Source organism: Littorina saxatilis, linkage group LG8 (assembly GCF_037325665.1).
Source record: "Littorina saxatilis isolate snail1 linkage group LG8, US_GU_Lsax_2.0, whole genome shotgun sequence".
Taxonomy (NCBI): domain Eukaryota; kingdom Metazoa; phylum Mollusca; class Gastropoda; order Littorinimorpha; family Littorinidae; genus Littorina; species Littorina saxatilis.
This window is the reverse complement of record NC_090252.1, coordinates 59,518,509-59,546,008: the sequence shown is the minus strand read 5'-3', so window position 1 is coordinate 59,546,008 and position 27,500 is coordinate 59,518,509. Positions and strand designations below refer to the sequence as shown.

General features: G+C 42.6%; 1 protein-coding gene across 1 annotated transcript in view; it reads right to left on the bottom strand.

The window, feature by feature from the left end:
* LOC138972418 (sodium/mannose cotransporter SLC5A10-like) overlaps nucleotides 1-9,014 on the bottom strand; it is a 12,295-nt gene extending 3,281 nt beyond the window's left edge. The window contains exons 1-11 of the mRNA XM_070345077.1: nucleotides 8,837-9,014; nucleotides 7,935-8,006; nucleotides 5,042-5,146; nucleotides 4,583-4,642; nucleotides 3,770-3,874; nucleotides 3,063-3,168; nucleotides 2,273-2,353; nucleotides 1,711-1,925; nucleotides 1,198-1,333; nucleotides 719-826; nucleotides 12-162 (exon numbers count right to left, since the gene is read on the bottom strand). Coding sequence (XP_070201178.1) covers nucleotides 12-162; nucleotides 719-826; nucleotides 1,198-1,333; nucleotides 1,711-1,925; nucleotides 2,273-2,353; nucleotides 3,063-3,168; nucleotides 3,770-3,874; nucleotides 4,583-4,642; nucleotides 5,042-5,146; nucleotides 7,935-8,006; nucleotides 8,837-8,917 — 1,220 coding nt within the window. The 5' untranslated portion in view covers nucleotides 8,918-9,014. The remainder of the gene's footprint in view (nucleotides 1-11; nucleotides 163-718; nucleotides 827-1,197; nucleotides 1,334-1,710; nucleotides 1,926-2,272; nucleotides 2,354-3,062; nucleotides 3,169-3,769; nucleotides 3,875-4,582; nucleotides 4,643-5,041; nucleotides 5,147-7,934; nucleotides 8,007-8,836) is intronic.
* Nucleotides 9,015-27,500: the final 18,486 nt, after the last annotated feature.

Genomic DNA, 27,500 nt, shown 5'->3' with positions numbered 1-27,500 from the left:
TTTCAACACACCTGCCAACAAGTAGCAACTGTTTTTCAGGGGCTTGAGGTCTGATCTTTCGCCAGATGTCCATGGTAAAGACGGTGCCAGCAGAGTTAAAGATGGAGGTTAGGGAGGACATCAGTGCTGCCACCATCACCGCCATCAGCAGGCCTCGCATGCCTGACCGGAAGCGGAAATGAAAAATGGCCCCATTTATTTCGAAATAAAGCAGTAAGGATTTGTTCATTAGTACCCAGTAGGCGGAGCGGAAATGAAAACTCGTACTTATTGATCCAAGAAAGTTTAAAGAAAAGGCAGTAAGGATTTGTAAATTTGCAATCAGCAGATCACGCTTGCATGACCATAAGTAGAAATGAAAAAATAACTTATTCATTCAGAACAGTTTCAAGAAAAGGGCAAGGATGTGTTGTTGACTTTGCTCTATATGTTAAAAATGTATTGAAAGAAAAAAAGGTGAAAGTCACAAAGTTGTTCAGATACTCTTGATGCTCTAAAGTTTTATTTTTACTTGAAGTTTTAACACACCACCGAAAAACAGAGATTTTAGACTCTTAATGCACCAACAAATGATTTAGATTGACATAAGGAAAGCAGAAACACGAAAGGAAATTTAAATAAACAAACATACAAACAAACAAAAAGAAAAAAACAACAACAACGAGAAGCAGACGTTGAAATAACAAGAAAGATAAAGGGGCGTCTAACCAAATCATACCTGTTGGCGCCATTTTGAGGATGAGCAATGGGTAGGCAATATTGGAGCAGCCAGATGGATTGTTACACACCTCCATGCACGTGTCAGGGTCCGCACACGCCACCATTTCTGATAAACAAAAAATGTTCAACAGTCACATATTTGAACCTGGCCTCCACCCTTGTAAGAGTCTAAGAAGGTAGTTTTGCACATTTTCTGTTCATAACGACTGCAAATATACTCCCGTTTTAGATTTGCTCCGTTTTGGTGAAACCCCATTTTCTCCGAGTTTGAAAGCCTTATGAAAAGTGAGTGGAGGGTGTGTGTGTGTGTAGGGGGGGGGGGGTGGTCTACTTTATACCAAAAGAACATGCTTGTGTAGGCATCTCCTCTTCTGGCCTAAACAGTCGGGCTAAGGGGGACAGCTGAATCAGATTTTTGCAGAAAACAACAACAAAAATAACAACAAACCTAACCCTAGGAGTGTACATTCCACTGACCAGGATAAAGGACTCGACTGATCATGCCCGGGATGATGATGAGGAAGAGGGGGGTGAACTTGAGGCACCCAGCCATCAGTGTGGCTGCCTGCGCATGCGCCATGTTGCGTGCTGCTAGCGCCCTCTGCACGATCACCTGAACAGAAATGGGAGTAGACGTATAAAAAACCGACAGAAAAACCACGAAAAAGGGACGAAACATGACGATGAAGAGTAAAGATAAGACTGCCTGCAACCGCCTGGTTCTATACTGGATTGTGATATCTGTCAGACATACGCTAATTATGAAAGACATGGTCACAGAGAGACTGAGACAGACGGAGACACAGCCAACAAATCAGCTGGGCAGGCATTCAGGCGGACAAAAAAACAAACGGACAAACTAACAGAGGCGCACACACACAAACACACATACACACACACACACACACAAACACACACACACACACACATACACACACAACCACACACACACACACACACACACACATACACACACACACACACACACACCTGATCAGCACACCAGTACCACAAGGACGCCAGTGTAGCCCTGACCATGACCCCTGGCCAGGGAAGGTCAGCGGTCAAAGGGTCACGGAAGATGTGGAAGGCATCGTGTCGTGGCATGCCGCACGTGTTATTGATGCTGTGGTTGGCAAAGGAGGCCGGTACGGCCTCCATGTACTTAGAGTATAGGGCCTCCAGTCCTCCTACCTTGCTATAGGCTGGAAAGTAATTCAATAGAGAACGGACGGGGTTTTTTTTGGTTGCAGATATTTGGGTAGAAATGCCTTCCATGCACAACCTCTACTCCTAACGTCAGGCTCTTGGTGTAGTCCTTGTCCATACTATCCAGTACAAAGCAACCCTCAAGCCACCCCCTCACCACCTCCACCCTCCCCACACACGCCTTCCTCTCATAACGTTTAAGCTCTTAGTCTTTATCCATAGCAGCTAAAACAATGCCATCCTCAGACCTCCCCCCCTTTCCCCTATCCGAACCGCATGCACACAGACTCTAAACAAACACACCTTCCGCTTCAAATTTTTAGGTTTTTGATCTAGTCCTTACCCATAGCGGCCAGAACAATGGCACCGATAAGCATGATGACAGTCTGCAGAGCGTCTGTGAAGACCACGGCTGCCAGGCCACCTGTCACAACCATTGCAGGAACAGTCAGTTTGCATAGTAAAACTTTCTTTCAAGATTCCGCGATTTTCTTTTCTTACCCTCTGTTTTTTTAACCTCCATTAATGTAATGCTTCCTTTTTTAAACGACCCGATTTTCTGTTCTTACCCTCTGTTTTTTAACCTCCATTAATGTAATACTCCCTTTTTTAAACGACCCGATTTTCTGTTCTTACCCTCTGTTTTTTAACCTCCATTAATGTAATACTCCCTTTTTTAAACGACCCGATTTTCTGTTCTTACCCTCTGTTTTTTAACCTCCATTAATGTAATACTCCCTTTTTTAAACGACCCGATTTTCTTTTCTTACCCTCTGTTTTTTTAACCTCCATTAATGTAATGCTTCCTTTTTTAAACGACCCGATTTTCTAAAACATTTTGAGGTCTTAAAAAGTAGTGTGTGGAAGGGAGTAACGTTGATGATGAATAAAATAAAGCTGGTGATGATGATGGTGGTGGTGATGATGATGCTGTTGATGATGATGATGTTGTGATGTTGACGATGACGATGACGATGACGATGATGATGATGATGATGATGTTGATGATTACGACACTGATGATGATGCACCAAGATGATGCTGTTGTTGCTGCTACTGCTGCTGCTGCTGCTGCTGCTGCTGCTACTGCTGCTGCTGCTACTGCTGATGATGATGACGAAGAGAGTACCTACCCACGATGGTGTAGACAGCAGTTAAGATGAGAAGCGGGATCATGGAGAGATAGAGATTCCATCCTGTGGCTTGCTGAATGAACACTCCGCCAGCATACACGTCAACCTGCAATCCAACCGACACTTGTCCACCAGCCTTACAGGAACTCGGGAAGAGCTCTAAAGGCAACGAAGTTCTTGTCCTTGCCTTGCTTTTGGGCACGTGCAAGGCACCTGACGCGAAAGACACGCACGTTGCCAATACATCGTTTTTAACACTTTCTACCCCACCTATGTTGACCAAGTCTTTTTTACCCGAGACCAGCTGTGCTGCAGCAGGTCACTCAGAATTGTAGTAACTTTGTAGTAACTGTGTATCAACACGCTGGAATGCAGGCGTTAGATGGACGTTACAGGAAGCGACTGAAGCTAACAGTCTGAGCGGATATATTCGTACCTGGCCAGATAGAGCCATATGAGTGGGTACGGATATATCCGTACCTGGGAGACAATGAGTTTGGTTTCAGTAAAGTGGCGGTTCACCAGTGCCGACGAACGTTATATTCCAGGGTGTATGTCGCACATCCTAAAAAAGAAATCTAAGAAAGACCCAGATACAAGTGAAGAAACAGATTGATGAAGTCAACTTGTAGACAGAGGAAAGAAGCCGTGTACTACAGCACGTGAAGCACAACGGTATAAGTTTGAAATAACCGATCTTTACGCACCGATACTTTGGTGAGGACGTAGAGGGATAGCGCCACACAACTCAGGTAGATCCTCATCCTGTAACCCCCGAACCTTCGACCCAGGTACTCGGGGATAGTGAACACCTGAAAACACGCGCACATCTCAATCCGTTGTACACAAAATACGACTAGCATACGCTACAGTCAGCCTTCCATTCAAGCACTTTATATTATGAATAACAATGATGAAAATTATTTATCACCCCTTCTCATAAGATAAGGTATAATGGCGATTAGTAAAAGACTGATATGCACATGTATACATGTACACATACAGAACGTGAAAATCAGAGGAAGACAAATGTGTGTACAAGTTTAAACACAAACCAAATTATACAGATACATTTGAAGACCTATCGGCCTGTTATCAAGTCGATGTTTTCACATGGACAGCACTTGACATAATGACAAAAGGCCTTACTAATCGTCACGGTATGAGACAGTCGACAACGACATTAAGCACACTTGATGCTACACTGTATTGAGTGTTAGTGCAATGAGACACAACAATTATCGAGTCAAGCAGTACGAACCACACCCGCGCCACGCCCGCTTCCACCCTCATCCCTATCTTGTCCTCTCAAGGCATACTACAGCAGCTTGAATGGCGGGGTGACAGAAACCGGTCGCACACCTGATCTTTTGGATGATCATGGTCACCTTCTATGCACCAGGTGGCCCCGTACGTGTTAAATACATACGATACCGAGTACAATTCCTTGTCTCGTCTTTTGTCTATGCCCGTCCCTGGCCCGACAAAAAAATCATCAAGAGGTTGTAGAATTATCTTACCTCAGCCGTTAGGTAGATGGGCAAAAAGAACCATCCTAGCAAAATCAGCAACAGCACGGCCTGCAAAAGAGGAACGGATTTTCATACCGCTGACAGAATGCTAACAATGGCCATCTGCTTAACATGTATGTAGATGGTTTGAGATGCTTCAGTTGCTTCAGCTGGTTGTCTGGTAGCACGATAACTGGGATAACGGGAATGTCAGACGACCAAAACACAGCCGAAACCAGCTGAGCCTCAGGAGGTCGAGCGTACCCTGAGACAGACGAGTGGAGGAAAACGAACGCGTGTTTGTACAGCGTTGTAAACTTAATCAAATAAACGCAAGCATTTAGATAGAAATACGGAATCAATTTCACCACCACACGCACACGCAAACAAACCGAACATTCCTATGCATCCCCCTCCCTCCTCTGCGCCCTTCCTCCTCCATCCCTCGTTGTGTTCATGTGCACTCACGCCCCACTCAAATGCCACAACAGCTATCCCAGAAGCCGCTCCACTTCCGGCCAGTCCGACAAAATGCTCACTGCCGATGTTGCTTGCAAACAAGGAGGCTCCGATCTGAAGCAAAAACAATGCGAAACATATCAGGCAACATACAGCAACATACAACGTGGCTTTGAAAATGATCTCAGAAAGTAAAGATCTTAGAAGACGACGAAGAAGAAGAAGACAAAGAAGACACAAGAAGAAGAAGAAGAAGAAGAAGAAGAAGAAGAAGAAGAAGAAGAAGAAGAAGAAGAAGAAGAAGAAGAAGAAGAAGAAGAAGAAGAAGAAGAAGAAGAATACATTAATATCAAATTTACTTTAGGGGCTGATGTAGAGGTTACATGCCGAGTCTCAGTGATTATTAAAAATAATGGTCGAAGTTAGCGGATCATGAAAAATGCGAGCTTTAGCGAGCTTTTTCATGACCGCGAACTGAGACCATTATTTTTTTATAATCACTGAGACGAGGTGTGTAACCTCTTTATTCCTCCTTTCTTCAGTTATTCAAAGAAAAGAGGAGGTTTTTTGCGAAAGTTTGATCGAATCCTATTCACTCAACCAGTCAACCTGCGCAGGCGATCGATTAATGCGCGGTTGTATAGTTCCGTGCAAATCATTCCATTCTGTTAACACTTCTTGTCAGTTTTCCTATTTTAGACTAAAATCAAGTACACAGATATGCTGTTATTCTGCTGTGGCGGCAAAGGCAGATATTGTGTGTTCTGTATATGTTTTGGTATCGCTTAGGATAATGTTCTTTCGTCAAATGGGACTAGCAGACGAACTTTTGCACCCGTGTTCCAACGTTAAAAACTGTATGAAACTGGGAAAAATAGTGTATGAAACCGCTTTATGTTGTTTAAATTGATGAGATGTGTGCATTTGGTTGCGTGTGATCTGTTTATTAAATGAAATATTGTTGAAAACTGACCGTCGGATTGCAGTCTGTTGTCGAAGAAACTGAGTGAAAAGAAGGGGAACTACTCTTGTCGCTAGACAAAGTATGAGTTACTTGTCTTGTGAAATTGCTTGTGATGAACGTTTGAGCACGGCAGATCTAGATTCAGAAAACAACCGAACTCATGGATTTTATATGGAGATTCATGTGTTCAGGCCTGTAGTTGTTAATTTAAATGCGGTATGTTTGTATTGTTTGCTCCAGAGATGTATACTTCGTACATTAGAGCGTTCGGAACTTTTTAGTCGCAAAAAGTAGTACCGAAACAGAACAACTTCTCAACCCATTGCACTATCGAGGATTCAGGCTGTTGCTGGGTCGTTATTTGTTTGGTTGCTGGGTCATTATCGAAAAATAACTAGCTCTACAAGTTTACAGAGGTAAAGATCGAAGCAGAGGGGGGAATAAAGACTTTTATTTCTTATCAAAATGTTAAATTCAGTTCCAGAATTGTTTTAGTCGTAGAGGACGAGGTGGTGGAGATTTAAACTTTTTTCAGGGCTAACGTTATGAGGGCGATGCCTATCTCCTCTCCCTCGAGGCCTTCGGTTTCCCATGTCCTAATTAGGATCAGGTACCCATATCCACCTGGGTGGACTGGAGAGCCTAGCAAACATCGGATGCGTGTACACTGGAACCCCTCTATTTTGACCACCGTTTAAGACTCCATCCTTTGGGAGACTTTTTTTCTCTCAGATGTCCTGTTATTAACATTTGTAAACTTACCCCCATTTTAAAACTTCGATTATTCTAGGACCTGATCACAGTTTCAGATTTGTGGAGGTCCCAAAAGAGGTTGGACCGAGTGGGTGTCGAACCCGGTCCGCCTGCGTGAGAGGTTGGACCGAGTGGATGTCGAACCCGGTCCGCCTGCGTGAGAGGTTGGACCGAGTGGATGTCGAACCCGGTCCGCCTGCGTGAGAGGTTGGACCGAGTGGGTGTCGAACCCGGTCCGCCTGCGTGAGAGGTTGGACCGAGTGGGTGTCGAACCCGGTCCGCCTGCGTGAGAGGTTGGACCGAGTGGGTGTCGAACCCGGCCCGCCTGCGTGAGAGGTTGGACCGAGTGGGTGTCGAACCCGGTCCGCCTGCGTGAGAGGTTGGAGCGAGTGGGTGTCGAACCCGGTCCGCCTGCGTGAGAGGTTGGACCGAGTGGATGTCGAACCCGGTCCGCCTGCGTGAGAGGTTGGACCGAGTGGATGTCGAACCCGGTCCGCCTGCGTGAGAGGTTGGACCGAGTGGGTGTCGAACCCGGTCCGCCTGCGTGAGAGGTTGGACCGAGTGGGTGTCGAACCCGGTCCGCCTGCGTGAGAGGTTGGACCGAGTGGGTGTCGAACCCGGTCCGCCTGCGTGAGAGGTTGGACCGAGTGGGTGTCGAACCCGGTCCGCCTGCGTGAGAGGTTCGACCGAGTGGGTCGAACCCGGTCCGCCTGCATGAGAGGTTGGACCGAGTGGGTGTCGAACCCGGTCCGCCTGCGTGAGAGGTTCGACGGAGAGGGTGTCGAACCCGGTCCGCCTGCGTGAGAGGTTGGACCGAGTGGGTGTCGAACCCGGTCCGCCTGCGTGAGAGGTTGGACCGAGTGGGTGTCGAACCCGGTCCGCCTGCGTGAGAGGTTCGACCGAGTGGGTGTCGAACCCGGTCCGCCTGCGTAAGAGGTTCGACCGAGTGGGTCGAACCCGGTCCGCCTGCGTGAGAGGTTCGACCGAGTGGGTGTCAAACCCGGTCCGCCTGCGTGAGAGGTTCGACCGAGTGGGTCGAACCCGGTCCGCCTGCGTAAGAGGTTCGACCGAGTGGGTGTCGAACCCGGTCCGCCTGCGTGAGAGACACGCACTCTAACCACTATGCCACAACGACATACATTAATGGGGACAGCCAAAGTGTTCTTACCCTACACGTCAACTTACGGGGATCCAGTGCATGTTGCGTCCTGCCAGGAAGTAACCTTTCACGCTTTCCCTGTTCTTCCGGCACATGGACTGAAAAAGATAGCAACATTTTGTACGTGTTCATGTATTACACCGCATTACATTTAGATTAAAAGATAAGGAGGAGAGGGAGGTGTGGTTGTACCCCATGGCTTTGCCGTTAGTGCGGAAAACTGAAATCGGAAGAGCCTGACAGAAAGAAAAGGGGACACGTTTAACAATGTTTTATCATGTGGATTATAATTGGTATGAATGTGTGCACTCGCCGATTTTCTCCTCGGCATTGACACACATACAAACACGTACACACACATTCTCTCTCTCTCTCTCTCTCTCTCTCTCTCTCTCTCTCTCTCTCTCTCTCTCTCTCTCTCTCTCTCTCTCTTTCTCTCTCACACACACACACACAGAGACACACACACACACACGGACGCACGCACACACACACACAAACATACAGACAGACACTGAGACACAAAAGGAGACGTACAGACAGAGAGACAGATAGACAGCCAGACAGCCAGACAGACAGACAGAAACAGACAGACAGACAAACAGACAGACAAACAAACAGACAGACAGACAGACAGACAGATGCACACAGACGCACAGACAGAGAGACAGACACATTTACGCGCGCACACACACACACCCACACACACACACACACACACACACACACTGGCACACACAAACATACACACACAGACACACACACATGCACACACACACACACACACACACACACACACACACACACAAAGCAAAGACACACACACACACATACGCACACATAAACACACAAACACACACACTAATTATAATTAAAGAGATTAATCATAGCTTTACAGATTACTGACAAAATTAAAAGCCACACTCACCATAAGCCCAACAGCAATAACAAACGCAAAATAGATACCAATAACCACATAATCTATCCAACTGTTCAGACCTCTCTCCATGATGAGATTCGTAATGTCCTCGGTTAATGCACAAAAGACACCTTTAACGAAAGTGTCATACACGATTCAACTGTATTTACATGCAGAGGAACAGAGGTCTAAAGAAAAAGCAAAGTACTGAAACATTAGTGATATGGATCAAAGTAAAACATTATCGCTGTTTCTTCTCGATTTTGCATATGTGTGTGATACCTAACTCTCAAATGTGTGAATGAGAAACCACAGGGACATGTGGATGAATATCTAAATAGACCTACTTGGGGATGGTTTTGGACTGGGACAACAGCAACAACAACTGCTCAGAAGCATCCACAATCGACACGTAATTGAGGATTTCTATCATTGTTTTACTCCGTCCCTCCTTTGACTAGTTCGTCAAAATCCGCCCTTGTTCGTTTTTGTCTATCGGAGAACAAACAAATCAGTCTGCTGACAAGGGAAACAACTGCAGTAGTATTTCTCTGTGCATTTTCAGCAAAATGATTTCCTCCTCTGGGGACCATTTTCTCGGTTTTGGTAAAATGTTCGTTTGCATGTTGATGATTTAAAAAAAGAAGATTTAATTAACTATATTCGTCCGGCAGTCAAGGGGTATTGTTGAATATGTTACAAGCTCCTGTGGTGTAGTTGTAGGTCCTAAGCAGGTCAGAGTCAAGGGAGTATCTCACAGCGGTAGTCATGTTTTACTTATTCTTTCCCACACTCAAGGCGGTGAAAGGTGGGAGCTATCTTGTTCTAATCAACTCAAGAGGTACCGTATTAGTCCACATTAGCGCTCCTGCTCAGCATAATCTAAAGGCTGAGCCTTTCAGTGAAAAAGATTCAGTTGACCATCGTGGGTCTATTAGGACTTTTGGATGGGTTGAGACCATCCTAAATGATCCTTCGACTTGAACACTTACCAAAAAGCAACAACCTTGGCACTTTCTGTGCAGAGTAGGAATATTTTTTCATGGATTATTTCAATGTTCATATGATTAATTGAAGTGGGGCGGGGATGTAGCTCAGTCGGTAGCGCGCTGGATTTGTATCCAGTTGGCCGCTGTCAGCGTGAGTTCGTCCCCACGTTCGGCGAGAGATTTATTTCTCAGAGTCAACTTTGTGTGCAGACTCTCCTCGGTGTCCAAACACCCCCGTGTGTACACGCAAGCACAAGACCAAGTGCGCACGAAAAAGATCCTGTAATCCATGTCAGAGTTTGGTGGGTTATAGAAACACAAAAATACCCAGCATGCTTCCTCCGAAAGCGGTGTATGGCTGCCTAAATGGCGGGGTAAAAACGGTCATACACGTAAAATTCCACTCGTGCAAACCACGAGTGCACGTGGGAGTTTCAGCCCACGAACGCAGAAGAAGAAGAAGAAGAAGATTAATTGAAGTAATTTTGATTAAAACCCGACACTAGAAGAACCGGTGTGAAAGGATGAAGTGTCCGTCTGTTTGTCAAAGGAAAAGATGTCCCCCAGGAATCAGAGTCCAACCCCTAAATATAGGCTAGGACTTTCTGTCCTGGGAAAATTTGTCCGCTGAAAATCTAGAAAAATTTGTCCGGGTGGACCCTTTTTCCCAGCGGACAACTTTTCCTTTTACACCGGCACGGGATGGTTGGTTGGTTGGTTTTTGGGGTTTAAATGTCTCTTCAGCAGATGCTAGCTGCTATTCGAGACCGACACCGGCACGGGAAGGCGACGACATGCTGATTTTGGGTATGAGTCCTTCTTCTTCTTCAGCGTTCCACAATGTTCTGGTTACGAGTGAGCTCGTTTGCCCATTTGGGTTCCCCAAAGCATAGTCAGCTTCACTCCGATTTGTGCCCTCCACCACGGAATGAGTCACATGTCACCTTTGCATGATTTTCATATTTTTACATTTTCATAAAGAGTTTTTTATGCTCTATCCATTGGTGAAAACCGTTTTAGAAAAAAGCAAAAACTGTTTGAGTTATAAGCCTGTGACTAAGGTGACCCACACACTGTTACCAGACACTCCCCGGACTTATATTAAGCCTAGCGCAGAACCGCGCGAGGTGACATGCGACTCATTTCGTGGTGGAGGGTCACATTTCGTTGAGTAGGCATGCTGGGTATTTTCGTGTTTCCATAGCCCACTGAACTCCGACATAGATTACAGGATCTTCAGTTTCCGTGCGCATTTTGGTCTTGTGCTTGCGTTTACACACGAAGGGGGATAAGGCACTAGCAGGTCTGCACATAAGTTGACCTGGGAGATCGGACAAATCTCCACTCTTAACCCACCAGGCGGCAGCGACCGGGATTCGAACTCACGACCTCCCGATTAGGAGGCCGACGTCTTACCATCACGCCCGTGAGTCCATTTGGAGAGATAGTCTTATCTTACGAGACAGTTAACCGAACCTTTCACGGTAAGGACTGCGCCTTTGAGCTACTGTCTAGTATCTGAACACTACAATCATTCGTTTTAATTACAATTAAGTGTAATGTTGCAGTTAGCTCATGGGAGTCTCCTTCAGATTACAAAGAACAGCATATGATACAGGGAGATAACTCGTCTTATCGGCATGTCGTGTCAGACGTGAGATGACTTAATTAGGCCGATGGTGGGTGGATAGATAGACACTGAAGAAGAAAGCAAACTCGTGGGCTAGGAGTATCTTTTCCCCTCTGGATATTGTATGCATTTTTGAGAGGGAACTGTTATATAGAAAAGTTGTTTAAAATACATTTAGATATAGTATTGTTAATGATATAGGTATATTTAAAGTAGAAACATTAATATAAAAAGCAGGAAAAAAAGAGAGACAAAAAGATCAATGAAGAAGGATGCTCCCCGCCAAAAAAATAAAATAAAAATAAAACAAAGAAAGAGGCAAAAAAGAAAGGGTTGAAGCAGCCTGCATGCAACTGAGATTAAAAAAAAAATAATGATAAATAAAAATAAATTGAGCATCCTTTCACTTGAACCGCCTGGCTTTTCTTTGTCCGACGCGAATTTTTTCGCTAACAATAATTGTTAAGATTGACATCACGAAATTAATTCAGCTAAAAATGATTATCTACAAAGAACAGTCAGGCTGCAGAGTATTGGAAGGTATTCTAGTCGTAGCGTGGTCTTCTCAAATTGAAAAGCCTGAACTGATCGGAAATAATTCATAAGATGGCGAGAGAGGAGGTATCTTTAAAATACTGGCACGGTTGGCCTAGTGGTAAGGCGTCCGCCCCGTGATCGGGAGGTCGTGGGTTCGAACCCCGGCCGGGTCATACCTAAGGCTTTAAAATTGGCAATAATCTAGTGGCTGCTCCGCCTGGCGTCTGGCATTATGGGGTTAGTGCTTGGACTGGTTGGTCCGGTGTCAGAATAATGTGACTGGGTAAGACATGAAGCCTGTGCTGCGACTTCTGTCTTGTGTGTGGCGCACGTTATATGTCAAAGCAGCACCGCCCTGATATGGCCCTTCGTGGTCGGCTGGGCGTTAAGCAAACAAACAAACAAACAAACAAATCTTTAAAATGAAAGGTCTTTACTCCAGTCTAATGTCTGATAAGACACGTGTGGGTATCATAGCAATGCATTCCCTTCACTCACGTTGGGTGGATGAGACATTCGGGTTGCTTGAACTATGACACTGAGCGTGTTTACTTAGCCACTTGACCACACGGTGACCATTCAGGGACCACATCACCAGACGCTCGTTGCCATGCCTCTGTAGGCAATCATAACGAAGCTTCAGCAATGTAAGCTCAAAGCCTTCTGTCCAGTGCCGTTATTTCAGGTCAAACGTTACCGTCCCATCGCTGAGAAATTCAGGCCGCTTCCTCCTAGTGGAAAGCTAGCAGCAACAAAAGTTGTGCTGCCCAGGTGTGTGTGTGTGTGTGTGTATGTGTGTGTGTGTGTGTGTGTGTTTATGTGTATATATATATATATATATATATATATATATATATATATATATATATGTTATAGCCCAAGTGGGAAATTCTTTGTTCTATGGTCCTCTTATATTTTCACTATCCCCACACTGCCTGAGATCACATTTGGCCATGTTGAAAACCCCAGAAGAACCCTCGCTATAGATTACAATGAAATTTTGAGCCGATGAAGACACATTTTCTAACTAAGACATTACGGGGTTTCAGCGTGACTTTTTATGTCGAGAAGAAAATCTTGTATCAAAACAAAGTTTTTCAAAATTTGGGTCCGAATCGGAGTATCTGTTAGATGGTAAACCCTACGTCTAATAAAGACTCCGGGTTGTAGTTTAAGGGGGGGGGGTGTCATTTGGTGTGTTTGTTTGTAGTATACCCGCCATGTTGAAAACCCCAGAAGAACCCTCGCTATAGATTACAATGAAATTTTGAGCCGATGAAGACACATTTTCTAACTAAGACATTACGGGGTTTCAGCGTGACTTTTTATGTCGAGAAGAAAATCTTGTATCAAAACAAAGTTTTTCAAAATTTGGGTCCGAATCGGAGTGGGGGTTATTTTTTTTAAGTGTATTTATAACAGCAAACAATAACACACACACACACAATAACACACACACACACACACACAATAACACACACACACACACACACAATAACACACACACACACACACACACAATAACACACACACACACACACAATAACACACACACACACACACGAACACACACCTTTTAACTCAGAAATAGAATGAGACGAGTCCTCTCAGTCACAGAACGCAGGGGAGTAAGGGAGGTAAGCCAGGCAGTACTGACAATCGCGGCGTATTCTGGAGCGTGACACAACACTGCCGAGCGGCCGCGGTGTTGTCAAAGTTCAAAAGTTCAAAGTTCCCTCTCAGTCTGTCTGTCTGTCTGTCTGTCTGTTCTGTCTGTCCTGTTCTCTCTGTCTTGTTCTGTCTGTTTTTATCAACGCTGCTACTGTTGCGTGCCGTGCCGTGCCACAGAGAAAAGAGAATATTCTCCTTCGTTCTTTATTTCACCGTGACCGATCAGAAACTGTATAGTTTGGTTTTTTTAGGAAAGAATCGTCCTTGATCTTTTCTCCCTTGTGTGAATCCCAGATTGTCTAAATCGTAGTATGGCTCAACTTCTCTTGTTTAATGCACATCGCTCAGAGAAAGAGAATGAAAGAGAGAGAGAGAGAGAGAGAGAGAGAGAGAGAGAGAGAGAGAGAGAGAGAGAGAGAGAGAGAGAATCGAAAATCAACACTATATACACGACTATTAATTTTTAGTCGATGCTTGCTTGGCGGCTTGGGAGGAAACAACATTTGCCACGTCGTCAGTTAATAATACCCCCGGCCCGTTCCAACAAACTCCCTTCCTTTTTTTCTCCCGTTCCTTTCCAAGCCGCAACTTTAAACGGGACATGTGCCAAGCTTTTACTATTACTACTACGGCCTGGAGGCTACCCACTGCTGTTTGTAATAACAATGATGAGTCACGCCCGCCGCGCCGCAACAACTTCAGTTTCGCATCTCTCCGTCTCCAGTCGTTGCTGGCTTGACTTCACGGGGAAAAACAACGCTCGCCACGTCGTCAGTTGAATACTATTCTGAAGAAATCCGTGTTCACCCTGGGCCCCGCCGTTCCAACGTCAGTGAAGAATCTTTTCGAATATTGTGTAAACTTTCATGTTCCCATTGCTCTAAGAATCGTTCCTGCTCATTCTTTCCCTCCCTAAACAGAAACAAGTTATATGCTTGCACGTTCACTTTTTTAAAACGGAAACATATCTCCCACTTTGGGGCCTCATATCATCTTCCAGAAACTATTCGATCAAATCAGAAATAATGAACGGGAAACATATTCTGTTTTTATCAACGCTGCTACTGCTGCGTGCGTGTGTTAGTGCCACAGAGGAAAATAATACTCCCCTGTTCTTTAGTCCACCAAAACAGAGAATGAGAGAGAATGAGAGAGAGAGAGAGAGAGAGAGAGAGAGAGAGAGAGAGAGAGAGAGAGAGAGAGAGAATGAGAGAGTCAGAGAGAGAGAGAGCATGAGAGAAAATGAGAGAGAATGAGAGAGAGAGAGAAAAAGAATGAGAGAGTCAGAGAGAGAGAGAGCATGAGAGAAAATGAGAGAGAATGAGAGAGAGAGAGAAAAAGAATGAGAGAGTCAGAGAGAGAGAGAGAGGAATGTCTCGCGGGGAAGTGGGGCAAACTTTTTTTTAAACTTACAGAAAACCGGCCGTAATAGATTGTGTGGAGGAAGGAAAAAGAGAGAGAATTTGCCAGCAGCAGCAGAAGAAGAAAAATCAAAGCTCACAACAGCCGGCCCGGATGAAATTGCCCAAAGGAGAACAACAACCACAGTTAGTTTAGCGAGAAAACTGGCGTCGCTGCGGCGAATCTACCGCGTACACAGCCGGTGGAGAAACCAAAAATTGAGAAAAACGGCAAACGGTCTGCCGAGCCGTGGCAGAAAAGTGGGGTTAGAGAAAATTTCACGCAACTTTTTTCTTCAACTACGCGCGTGTCAGAGAAAACCAAGAAATCTGGTGGTGGAAGAAAAACCAGCAAATTCTGCCGAGCGGGTAGAAAACTAACTTCTACTGATTCTTCTTTCACACACACACACACACACACACCTTTTTCCCCCTCCTTTCTCTCCCCTTAAAAATCGCACACAGCAAGATTTTCGCAGTTTGTCGAATTTAAACAGAAACAAAGCTTGCACGTTCACTTTTTAAAACGGAAACATATCTCCTACTTTGGGGTCTGCTCATATCATCGTCCAAAGGATAGCTGTGCCGAAGTGTCCAAAGAGAGGTTGGCTGATATATCTAAAGTCCTGTCTGACGGTATATTTCCCGAAGGATGCAAAGACCGACTGAAGATATCAAGCAAAGGGTGGACAGTATCGGGCAGCTGTCCACTGTCGTGAAAGACAAAGTTTCAGAGAACATCACTCAGGCGCAAGACAGGCAGAAACGTGACGGCGGCACAATCTTAAAGCAAACAGCACATGGCGTGAATCTAAAGCCGTACAAAGCTGCCGCAGCAAACCCGCGGACTGAGAGCAGTCTTTTTTCCCTGGGGTAGTGTTAATTTCCTGGGTGTAGTCATTTTTTCCCGGGCGAAGGAGTGTAATCTTCCTAGGACAATAACACTCCCAGTGATATTTTACTAGGGGAAAAACACTGCTGTAGTGTTTTTTTCCTGCAGTGTTATTTTAACACCAACAACAACAACGAGTTTCATTACTGCTGATTCTGAAGATGATTGCTACTATCCTACAGACGCACCCATCACTTTTGTTGTTTTGTTTTGAAATTCTTTGAAAGCGAGTTTGGCCCCAAATAAACAGAAGTTCTCTTGAAATTCTTTGAAGCGAGTTTGGCCCCAACAAAACAAAAAGAGAAGTTCTTCTTTTTAATTTTGAATTTCTTGACTCGATCTTCTTTTCTTTGTGTGAAACTTTTGTTTGAGATGATGATGACTGTAATGGGTTGTGGGTGAGAAATTACCTCCTTTGCAAATATTAATGCCCCTTTGACACAACATCGACACAAAAAGGACGGGAAAAGAACCCCCCCCCCTTCAATTCGAATTTCTTTTTTTATTATTATTAATTGTGTCCGAGGACACTCTTTATTATTATAATGTTATTGAGACAGAAATAAAACTAGCGTATAGAGAAGCTTCTGTACACCTCCACAGCGCTAATGGTGAGTTCTTCAAAATTCAGTGAGTGATTCGTAGAGAGCTGTTTAAGTCCCCTGCTATTACCTAATAATTTCTTCTATCAAAAATCTTACATGCATGATGGGTGGAAGTTTGTGCTTGTTTGTGTTGTATCCATGTGGCTGTGAGACATGTAGATTGCATGCATTACTATAAGAGTGCAGATCACATTTCTTTAGGAGTGTTTGGTGTCTATGTAAATTGTGTTCACTGGACTATGCGATGAGATCAAAAGCGTTGCAAATGGGAAGATTATTTTATCTATGAAAAACAAAAACAAAAAAAGCAGTGTGTTTCCCCGCCCCGCAGACTGGAAAAGAGCAGAGTAGTATCAGCCAGCTGCCGCTGACGACTGTGGGTATCGCGTAATAACAACGCACTCGCAGGCCGGGGATTAGATCCGCGGTAGTACAGCTGGTGTTTGTAAAAATAAAAGAGACAAGCTACGGCCGTGTGGACAAAAATAACGAACCGGGAAACACGTTCTGTTTTGTTTCTTTGTTTATGTATTAACACTGCTGCTTGCGTTATCACAGAGGAAAAGAATCATCATCCCTGCTCTTGTTATAAACAGAACAGAAACAAGTTATATGCTTACCGATGTTCACTTTTTTTAAAACAGAAACAACTTAGCATCTCCCACTTTTTGGGGGGGCCTCATTATCATCTTCCAGAAAACTAATATTCGATCAAATCAGAAACAATGAACGGGGAAACACATTCTGTGTTTTTAGAAAAGGAGAGAAAACTAAAATCAACGATATATATACACGACTATCGTTGCCTGCTTGGCAGCGGCTTCACAGGAGGATCTTTTCTCCTTTGTGTGAATCTAAGAATCGTTCCTGCTTTTTTGTGTCTCTCCTTTCTTGTCACATCAACAATTACATGCTTGGGGAGGAGAGAGAAAACATTCGTAGCAAACACAACTTCCAAAAAAAAAAAAAGAAACCATCTCATTACAGCTCCTATGACTCAACCTTTGTTTTGTTTTGCCGCATCTCACAACTTTTGACTCGGAATTGGTACCATTCACTGTGCAATGTTAGTGCACTTGTATTATTACTTCAGAGAATGAGAAATTGCCCGTTCTTCTCTTTTTTTTTTTTTTTTAGCCATGGTAATACTTTTAAAAGGTATCCTGGAACGCCGAAGAAGAAGAAAAGGTATCAACACTACGGCTTGCTTGCGTGCTTTCTTTTTTTCTCTCTCTCTCAAAAAAAAAAAACCCCATCAAGAAACAAGTTATATACTTGCACGTTCACTTTCTTAAAACGAGAAACGTATCATATGTCTTTCGCTTTTTTGTGGGCCCCTCCTATCATCATCTTCCAGACACTAATATTCGATCAACTCAGCAAACTGCCTGTACCACCGTTGTTCTGCTGAACTCTGTTTTATTATCCAGACTCCGAGGCTGTTGTTGTGCTGCCGTGCCACAGAGGAAAAGAATATCATTCCTTTTCGTTCTTTATTCTACCTGAACAAAAACTAGTAGTATAGTTTTCAAGATTCGTTCCTGCTCTTTTTTCTTCACCACAGAAATAATGAACGGGAAAATACATTCTGGATGTAGAAATATAACCCCCCCGTGTATAGTCTATTTTTTTTGTGTTGTGGAGTACACTGGTCTACTACAGTGCTGTCTCATATATGCATCACGATTTGTGTGCCGCTATTACGATTCCAGTTGCTTGATGTGTATACCTCTTTAGTATACGACTGAGAAGGACACTCTTTATTCTTATAATGTTATTGAGACAGAAATAAAACTAGCGTATCATACGAGAAGCTTCTGTACACCTCCACAGCGCTAATGGCGCGGCGTTCTCCAAAATTCAGTGCCGGAAATTAACACTATACGACGACTGTGTTCAGTCGTTGCGGCTTGCTTAGCTCGGTTTTATCAGGTGGAAAAACAATCACCACGTCCGTCAGTTGATTACCGTGTTCTTTCTACCCCCCGTTCATGCCTACAACAGTGAAGAATCTTTTTTTTTAATCGTGTAAACCCACCCTCTTTTCTTTCTCTTCTCCTCTCTCAAACAGAAACAGAAGTTATATGCTTTGCATGCTCACTTTTTAAAACGAAACCATATCTCCCTGGTTTTTTTTGGTGGCCTCATGCATATCATCTTTTAGAAACGTTGATCAAATCAGTAAACCTGTACCACCGTTCTGCTGAAGTCTGTTTTATCGCTGTTGCGTTGCTGCCGTGCCGCCGTCGTGCCACAGAGGAAAGATTATTTTCTTCCCATTCCTTATTCCACCTGAACAGAATAGTTTTTAGAAAAGATTCATCCCCGATCTTGTTTTCCGTCGTGTGAAAATCACAGATTATCTAAATCGTAGCAGTGCTCTGAAACTTTTCTTTCGTGTGCATCCTTTTTTTATCTCACAACTTTTGACTCACAACTTTTTTCGTTTGCGTTCCTTTTTACTGCGAATCATAGATTGTATGGCTCAACTTCTCGTTGAGAGAGAGAGAGAGAGAATGAGAGAGAGAAAAAGAGAGGGAGAGAAAGAGAATGAAAGAAAGAAAAAGAGAATGTAGAATCTGCTGCTTGTCTCTTTTGTGCATCACGATTTATGTGTGCCCGCTATTATTTATGATTTTAGTTGCTTGATGTGTGTGCCTCTTTTCCTCCACAGCGCTCATCAGGCGTGTTCTCCACAATGCAGTCTGAGCGATTCATTGACAGCAGCTGTAGTTCCCTGCTTTGTACCTAACAATAATTTCTTCTATCAAAAATCTAAGACACCATTATATGCATGCATTATAACAGGGGCTTAGTACCGAAATCACGTTCATATTTCTGGAGGAGTGTTTGGTGTCTATGTAAACTTGCGTTCTGACTGGATTATATGTGATGGGATCAAAAGCGTTACAACTGGGAAGATTATTTTATCTATGAAAACAAAGGCAGTGTGTTTCCTCCGCCCTGAAAGAGCAAAAAATAGTATCAGTCCGCTGACGGCGTAATATAGTAACAGCACGCTCGCAGGCGAGCTCGCTCAGGAGATTAGATCCACGGTAGTACAGCTGGTGTTGCTATGCGCGGCCGTGTGTGCCGCCGAGAAAAAGAATACACACTGCTATTTCCAGTTCCTTTTTCCACACATCTCCTCAAACTTCCTTGCAAAGATTGGTGTCGAAATCGTAAAGGATTTCAACTATGTTGTTCCCGTGTGCATCAACTTTTGTTTGTGGTTTTTATTCATGTCACAAATTCCTGTTAGCTCCTTGCCTTGAACATTTTCTCTGTACATCAACTTTTGTTTTGTCGTTTTTGTAATATCACAATTTGTTGCTTGCTCTTTGTCTCTGTAAATGGGCTGAACTCGCTTCGTTTTTTTTGTTTTTTTTTTACTGTATGGCTCAACTTCTTGTTGAGAGAGAGAGAGAGAGAGAGAGAGAGAGAGAGAGAGAGAGAGAGAGAGAGAGAGAGAGAGAGAGAGAGAGAGAGAGAGAGAGAGAGAGAGAGAATGAGAGAGAGAGCTCCTACGACTAAACTTTTGTTGTTTAGTTGTGTACATCACATCATCTTACAACTTTTGGCTCGGAATGATTGTTACCACCATTCTTTGTGCAATTGTAGTGGCAATGCATTCATAAGAAAATGAGAGATTGCCCGTTCTTCATTTTTAGTGATAGTAACACTTTCAAAAGGTATCAACACTACCGGTGCGTGCCACAAGGGAAAAACAGACTAATAATATTTCCAGCTCCACACCAACGGAAACATATGTTCCGATCTTTCTTTTTTCTCTCATCAACAATCACATGTTTGGGGAGAGAGAGAAAAACAAACAACAAGTCGTAGCAAACGCAGCACTTGTGTGTGTGTGTGTGCGAATCACAGATTGTCTAAAATCGTAAAAAGGGACTTTTTTTTTGATTTTCACATATCAAACAACTTTTAGCTCAAAAACGTATTTTTTTCCCCCGTGTGCTGCATTGTCTTTGTTTTAAAATTGCGAATTGTGTCCAAAATAGTGAAGGTGGTCTTCTGAAACTGTCTTGTTGTCGAAATGTGAAAGGATTTTAACTATCATTTTTCCCCGTGTGCATCACACGTTTGCGTTTGCTCTTTGTAAATGTTGTCTACATCAATTTGTTTGTTGTGTAGTTTTATATCTCACAATTTGTGGCTTTGTTCTTTGTCTCTGTTAGGGGCCCCAACTCACTTCGTTTTTGTACAAAGTCCCCAAATTCTGTCGGCGTTTCATTTGTCTTTTGTTTTGTTCTTTTTCATTTTGTTTTTGTTGTCTTATATTGGGACTTATTTTTCCACTCCGGTCGTTGGGAGATGTTGTCAGTCTGACGGCCACCAGTCGACCCCACCCTCTCCCGTGGTTATCTGCTTGATATATTAAAATGATTAATGTTGATGCAAGATCGAGGAGTCCTGTGATTGGTTGATTTGTGTTTTTGGTTATGATTGGTCGGTCGGTTTTCTCTCGGGCGTTTTGATTGGTTGGAACCGAAGCACTTACCTATTATTCCTACGAGGAAAAAAAGTCCGCATTAGTACTAATTTTGATTGGCTGCTAATAATAATAATAATCATGATAGTCCTCCGCGTAGAGAGATATCTTTTTCCTCTTTAACAAAAAAAAAGAAGTTCTCTTTTTGATCACTACATTACTTTCTTTATAGCATCGTGCTCAAAAGTCACTACAAACAACACTAACACTAAGACTTTTTGTTGTTAAAATTCTTTCGAAGTGAGTTTTGGGGACCAACTTTAAAAAAAAAAGCAGTGCTCATTTGCCATAATCCTATATTCTATAAGTACTTTTTTTTTTAGCAAAGTGCTCAAAAGTCACTAACACCACCACCACCTCCACTACTAACACAAAGACTCATTGTTATTTTAAAATTCTTTGGAAGCGAGTTTTTGGGGGCATACAAAAAGTAGTTCTCATTGCCAGAATCATATATTATGTAGTCTATAACGGCACTTTTTTAGCATCGTACTCAAAAGTCACTAACACCACCACCACTAACACAAAGACTCGTTGTTGAAATTCTTTCGAAGCGAGTTTTGGGGCCAAATAAACAGAAGTTCTCTTTTTGTCAGAATCATATATCTATAAGCCTGCACAGCACTTTTTTTGTGTGTGGATCATCGTACTTAAATGTCCTGACATAATATCAACGCAGAAATGACGGTGAAAGGTTTCCTCCTTCTTTTCTTTCTTTTCAATTCTGAATCTTTTCTTTTTTTTCTTTGGTAATTCCGTTTCAAATTGTGTGAAGTTTTTTTGTTTCCTTCCTTGTTGTCATTCTTGGGTGTGTGGATGGGTGTTTGGTGTCGAGTCGAGAAATAAAGTTGTACATTATAATTTATGGGAGTGAGAGTAGTAGTACGTTGTTCTTCGTCTTCTTCTTATAAAACTGTTTTGATTGAGATGACTACTGATATATGTGGGTAATTGTAGTGAGCGGCAAAAAGTTACTCCCCCCCAGTATACATTATTAATGCCCAGACACAACTTCGACACAGAAATGACGGTGAAAGGTTCCCCTCTTCTTTCTTTCTTCTCAATCATAAATCTTCTTTTTTCTTTGGTAATTCCGTTTCAAATTGTGTGTGAGTTTTTGTTTTGTTTCTCATTCTTGGTTTTTGGGAGTTTTGTCTGAAATAAAGTTGTACATCGTAATTTCTTGCTCGTCTTCTTCTTATTCGTCTTCTTTTTAAAACTTTTTGTTTGAGATGACTGATATAAGTTGAGCGAGAAAGTTACTCCCTCTTCTTTGACAAACACTAATACCCCTTTTTGACACACACACACACACATCACCACATGAAGAGAACGGGAAAAGAACCTCCTCTTTTTTCTTAATTTCTTTTCTTATTTTATTATTAATTGTGTGTGTGAGTTTCTCATTCTTGGTTTTCGGGAGTTTTGTCTGAAATAAAGTTGTACATCGTAATTTCTTGCTCGTCTTCTTCTTATTCGTCTTCTTTTAAAAAAAAACTTTTTGTTTGAGATGACTGATATAAGTTGAGCGAGAAAGTTACTCCCTAGTATACATTAATGTTCAGACACAACTTCGACACAGAAATGACGGTGAAAGGTTCCTCTCTTTCTTTCTTCTCAGTCCTGAATTCTTTTTTTTCTTTAATTTTATTTCAAATTGTGTGAAGTCTTTTTTCCCTTGTCATTCTTGGTTTTTTTTGGAGGTGTTTGTTTTCGAGTCTGTGTTTGAGATGACTGATATAAGTTGAGCGAGAAAATTACTCCCATTCTTTTTGCAAACACTAATACCCCTTTTTGACACACACATCGCCACATGAAGAGAACGGGAAAAGAACCTCCTTTTTTTTCTTAATTTCTTTTCTTATTTTATTATTGTGTGTGTGTGTGTGAGTTTTTGTTTTGTTTCTTATTCTTGGTTTTGGGGTTTTATGTTTCGAGTCTGAAATAAAGTTGTAAATCGCGTAATTTCTTGCTCGTCTTCTTATTCGTCTTCTTTTTAAAACTTTTTGTTTGAAATAACTGATATATAAGTTGAGCGAGAAAATTACTCCCATTCTTTTTGCAAACACTAATACCCCTTTTTGACACACACATCGCCACATGAAGAGAACGGGAAAAGAACCTCCTTTTTTTCTTAATTTCTTTTCTTATTTTATTATTAATTGTATGTGTGTGTGAGTTTTTGTTTTGTTTCTTATTCTTGGTTTTGGGGTTTTATGTTTCGAGTCTGAAATAAAGTTATAAATCGTAATTTTATGAGTCGTTGTTATTCGTCTTCTTTTTAAAACTTTTTGTTTGAAATAACTGATATATAAGTTGAGCGAGAAAGTTACTCCCATTCTTTTTGCAAACACTAATACCCCTTTTTGACACACACATCGCCACATGAAGAGAACGGGAAAAGAACCTCCTCCTTTCTTAATTTCTTTTCTTATTTTATTATTAATTATTGTGTGTGTGTGTGTGAGTTTTTGTTTTGTTTCTTATTCTTGGTTTTGGGGTTTTATGTTTCGAGTCTGAAATAAAGTTGTAAATCGCGTAATTTCTTGCTCGTCTTCTTATTCGTCTTCTTTTTAAAACTTTTTGTTTGAAATAACTGATATGAGTTGAGCGAGAAAGTTACTCCCTCCTCTTTACAAACACTAATACCCCTTTTTGACACACACATCGCCACATAAAGAGAACGGGAAAAGAACCTCCTTTTTTTTTCTTCATTTCTTTTCTTACTTTATTAATTGTGTGTGTGAGTTTTTGTTTTGTTTCTCATTCTCGGCGTGCTGCTCCAACAACTTTACAGCTTTGTTTCTTGGCAAAAAATCTCGGACTGCGTATACCGACCCAAAACCACTACTACTGAGACACTTTGAACTGCGTTTTGGATTTTTTGTTTTTGAAGTAGGGCCATTCACATTCACTGTAGCTTTCTCTGAATCAGTTTTCACTCCATCATTTTTTTTGTTGTTGTTGGTGTTGTTTCGAGAACAAAAAAGTTGCAATTTTGAAAGCATGACGAAAGAGTCGGCTAGGAATCTTGATGATGATGGTGGTGGTGGTAGTGTTGGCGGATTTGAGCCAACAAAGTTTTTCTTTTCTTTTCCGTCCTCTAATAATAATAATAATATTAAGATATCTACAACCAAAAACGCCGCAGCAAACCACACAAACCCCGAGAGAGAGGGAAAATGAGAGAGAAAGAAAGGAACCGTGGTAGAAATAGGTAGTAGTAGTATAATACGCCGCCGGCCCCGCCCACTTCCGTGTGTGGTAAGTTAGTAGGTCTTATAAATACCGTGACACAATTCGATCGATTTCACTTCACCGAGGAAGACCCGCGGCCGCGAAAGGCTACTAACCACACATACACACACAGTTGTTGCTACTGTATGTATTGCTACATGTATTGCTACTATTGCTACTATTGCTACTACTACTACTACTACTACTGGCATATTTACAACAACTATCTTTTTTTCCCTGGCATGATCATGATCTCGTCAGAACAAAAATCGCCACTAGACCTTACTATTTCGGGAGGAGAAAAAGGAAACAGACAAGCAGTAGAAGAAAAAGAAAAAAAAGCGATGACCAAGAGAGGTCGAAAGCGGAAATGTCGAAATATATGGAGCAGCAATTACATCAAGAAAGAATTAGAAGCCTGTACTACTAGTACTCAAGTAACAAACCCGATGGTGATGGATACTGACGATGATGATGATGATGATGATTCTGAGGAAATAATAGACGAAAGTACTAGCGATAATGATTCTATTATAACGTGTACTTCGGACGGTGGTGGCAGCGTGTTGGTGGACGAAAGGCTATTTGAAGAAGAAATACAAAATGATTGGCCCTACGAATATGTATTCTCACCAAAGAAACCAAAAAAACAGCCTCTAGTAGCGCGGCGACCATCATCATTAAGAAAGCAGCAACAACCTACTCGAAAGAAAGTCAAATTCACCACCTTAACTCCTCTTCCTCCTTCAGTTTTGACCAGTCTCGGTACAGAACAACAGCAGCAGCAGCACCACCACCAGCAAGAACAAACAAATCACACAGAACAACAAATCGAAATTGATTGTGAAGAAGAAGAATCTCTCATCATGCACAACAACCATCTTACCACCACCGGCGCGGCGGCCTCTTCTTCTGATCATCTTACTACACCTGACACTATTAACAACGACGACAAGTTTGACGATATCCTCAGCTTTATTGCTGATGAAAATGAGTTTGAAGATGATTTCTACTATCAGGATATAGTCTACGATCCGCCGACAGACGCCCCCCTATCGGTTTTGTTTGATTGAAGGGAGAGAGAGAGAGAGAGAGATGGCCAGCCACACCCCTCCCCGGTTTTTTTTTCATTGGTCGCTGTGTTTTAAACTAGTGTATGTGTGTGACTTTTTTTACTTTTAGTCTTATATTATTTTCCCATAGAGAAAATGTACAAAAGAGGGGGCGCGCCCCTCTCCTGATTCTCTCTATACAAAAAAAAGAAGAATTCGGATGTAATAATGTTATCAAATGTATACTGATGGCCGTAGTATTGGTATGGAAATTCTCGCCGGTCAAGGTTTACCTCAACCATGACTTTTTGCCCGAAGTAGTAGCCACAGAGATTGCGGTTTTGGATGATGAGGTAGATTTTTTGACCGCCAAACGAATTCTTCCTCACCACCCAATGAACGGTCGACCACCTCTTATAACGGCCGCGAAGTTTATCTCACTATAGTTGCAGACCTCGTTGGGCTGTAGATACTACTACATACTGTTTTGGACTTGATAACAGGTTTTCTTGAGAGATCCCACTCTGTATACGAGAATCAGACTATGTTTAAGAGCAAAACAAGTTGACGCTGCTTTTTTGTTTGTTTGTTGCTTCAAGCTTTTATAAAATTGAAAAAATATATCACCCGGCCGGGGGCGGTGGTTGTGGTGGTAGTAAAAGGCAGACAGCAATTGAACGGGCCGTGATGAAGTCTGTGTGATGGCATTCCACTAATAGTTATTGGCGGAAGAGAGAGAGAGAAAGAGAGCCGGTCGATCGGGAGTCAAAGACTATACACACATCAACCAAAAAAAAAAAAAAGGGATAGCTGAATGGAAGAAGAAGAAGAAAGCAACAGGAAAACTGAGGAAAAAAAAAAGGGATAAAAACAAAATGGAAAAAACAAATATTTTAACAAGAAGAAGATTGATTTGGTGAGATCAAAACAATTATTATTATTATTATTATTATTCAGTCATTCTACACTGAATGATTGTATAGAGGAATTAGCACTAGACGGCGCTGATCAGTCTTTCTCTCTCTCTCTTGAAGTAAATGTTTGTTGTTTGGAGAAGACTTCACCTCCTGAGAAACTCTAAACATTATCATCATATAGTCTTGAGTGACATCCCGTCACAGTTTGTTGTTGGTGGGGCTGGCAAATATTTTAACAAGAAGAAGATTGATTTGGTGAGATCAAAACAATTATTATTATTATTATTATTCAGTCATTCTACACTGAATGATTGTATAGAGGAATTAGCACTAGACGGCGCTGATCAGTCTTTCTCTCTCTCTCTTGAAGTAAATGTTTGTTGTTTGGAGAAGACTTCACCTCCTGAGAAACTCTAAACATTATCATCATATAGTCTTGAGTGACATCCCGTCACAGTTTGTTGTTGGTGGGGCTGGCTGGGCAAGTTATAGTAGCAGCACACATGATCTTTTCAGCCTGTCTACAGGTCCTCCCTTCTCCCCCACACCCCGCGCGCAGCCCCCCCCCCCTCCCCTCCCCTCTCACATGACACACATACACACACACACACACCACGTTCTCGCCACGCCGCCAACGCTTTTGCTGTAGTACTGAGAGAGAAAGGCCGAATGCTTAGCGCAGGGTTGCCAACTTTCAAGTCCCGGTATCAGAAATATCAGCCAGCAGAGCGGCGACCTTTCTCTCCTCCTCCCCCTCCCCCTCCCCCTCTCCCGTTCCAGAGATTGTCAAAACAACATCGGCTTTTTTTAAAGCACTATATTGCTGTCACTAGTGTGACATGATGATGATGATGATGATGATGATGATGATTGATCTACTACTACAACAACAACAACAACAACAACAAATCTGAGGGTGAGATGGATTAAGTTCTGAAGCAGCACTATACTGCCGACCGAGATAACTATACTACTACTACGTGGCGGCAGCAGAACATGAACAAAGAGAGAGAGAGAATGGGGGAATCTACCTTACACAGCTGGTGCCGGGAGAGAAAAAGTCAGAAACTGAGATAAACGGCAAACGGGTAAAAGGGGACCATTCTCAACTACAACTGTTTTCTTCAACACCGGGTCGGCGACTTGGAAGAAAAACGGCAGAAAACCAACCGGCGCCACACAGTTTTTAGCGAGAAAACTATACAGCAGACAAAACAGCTCCGTTTTGCTCTT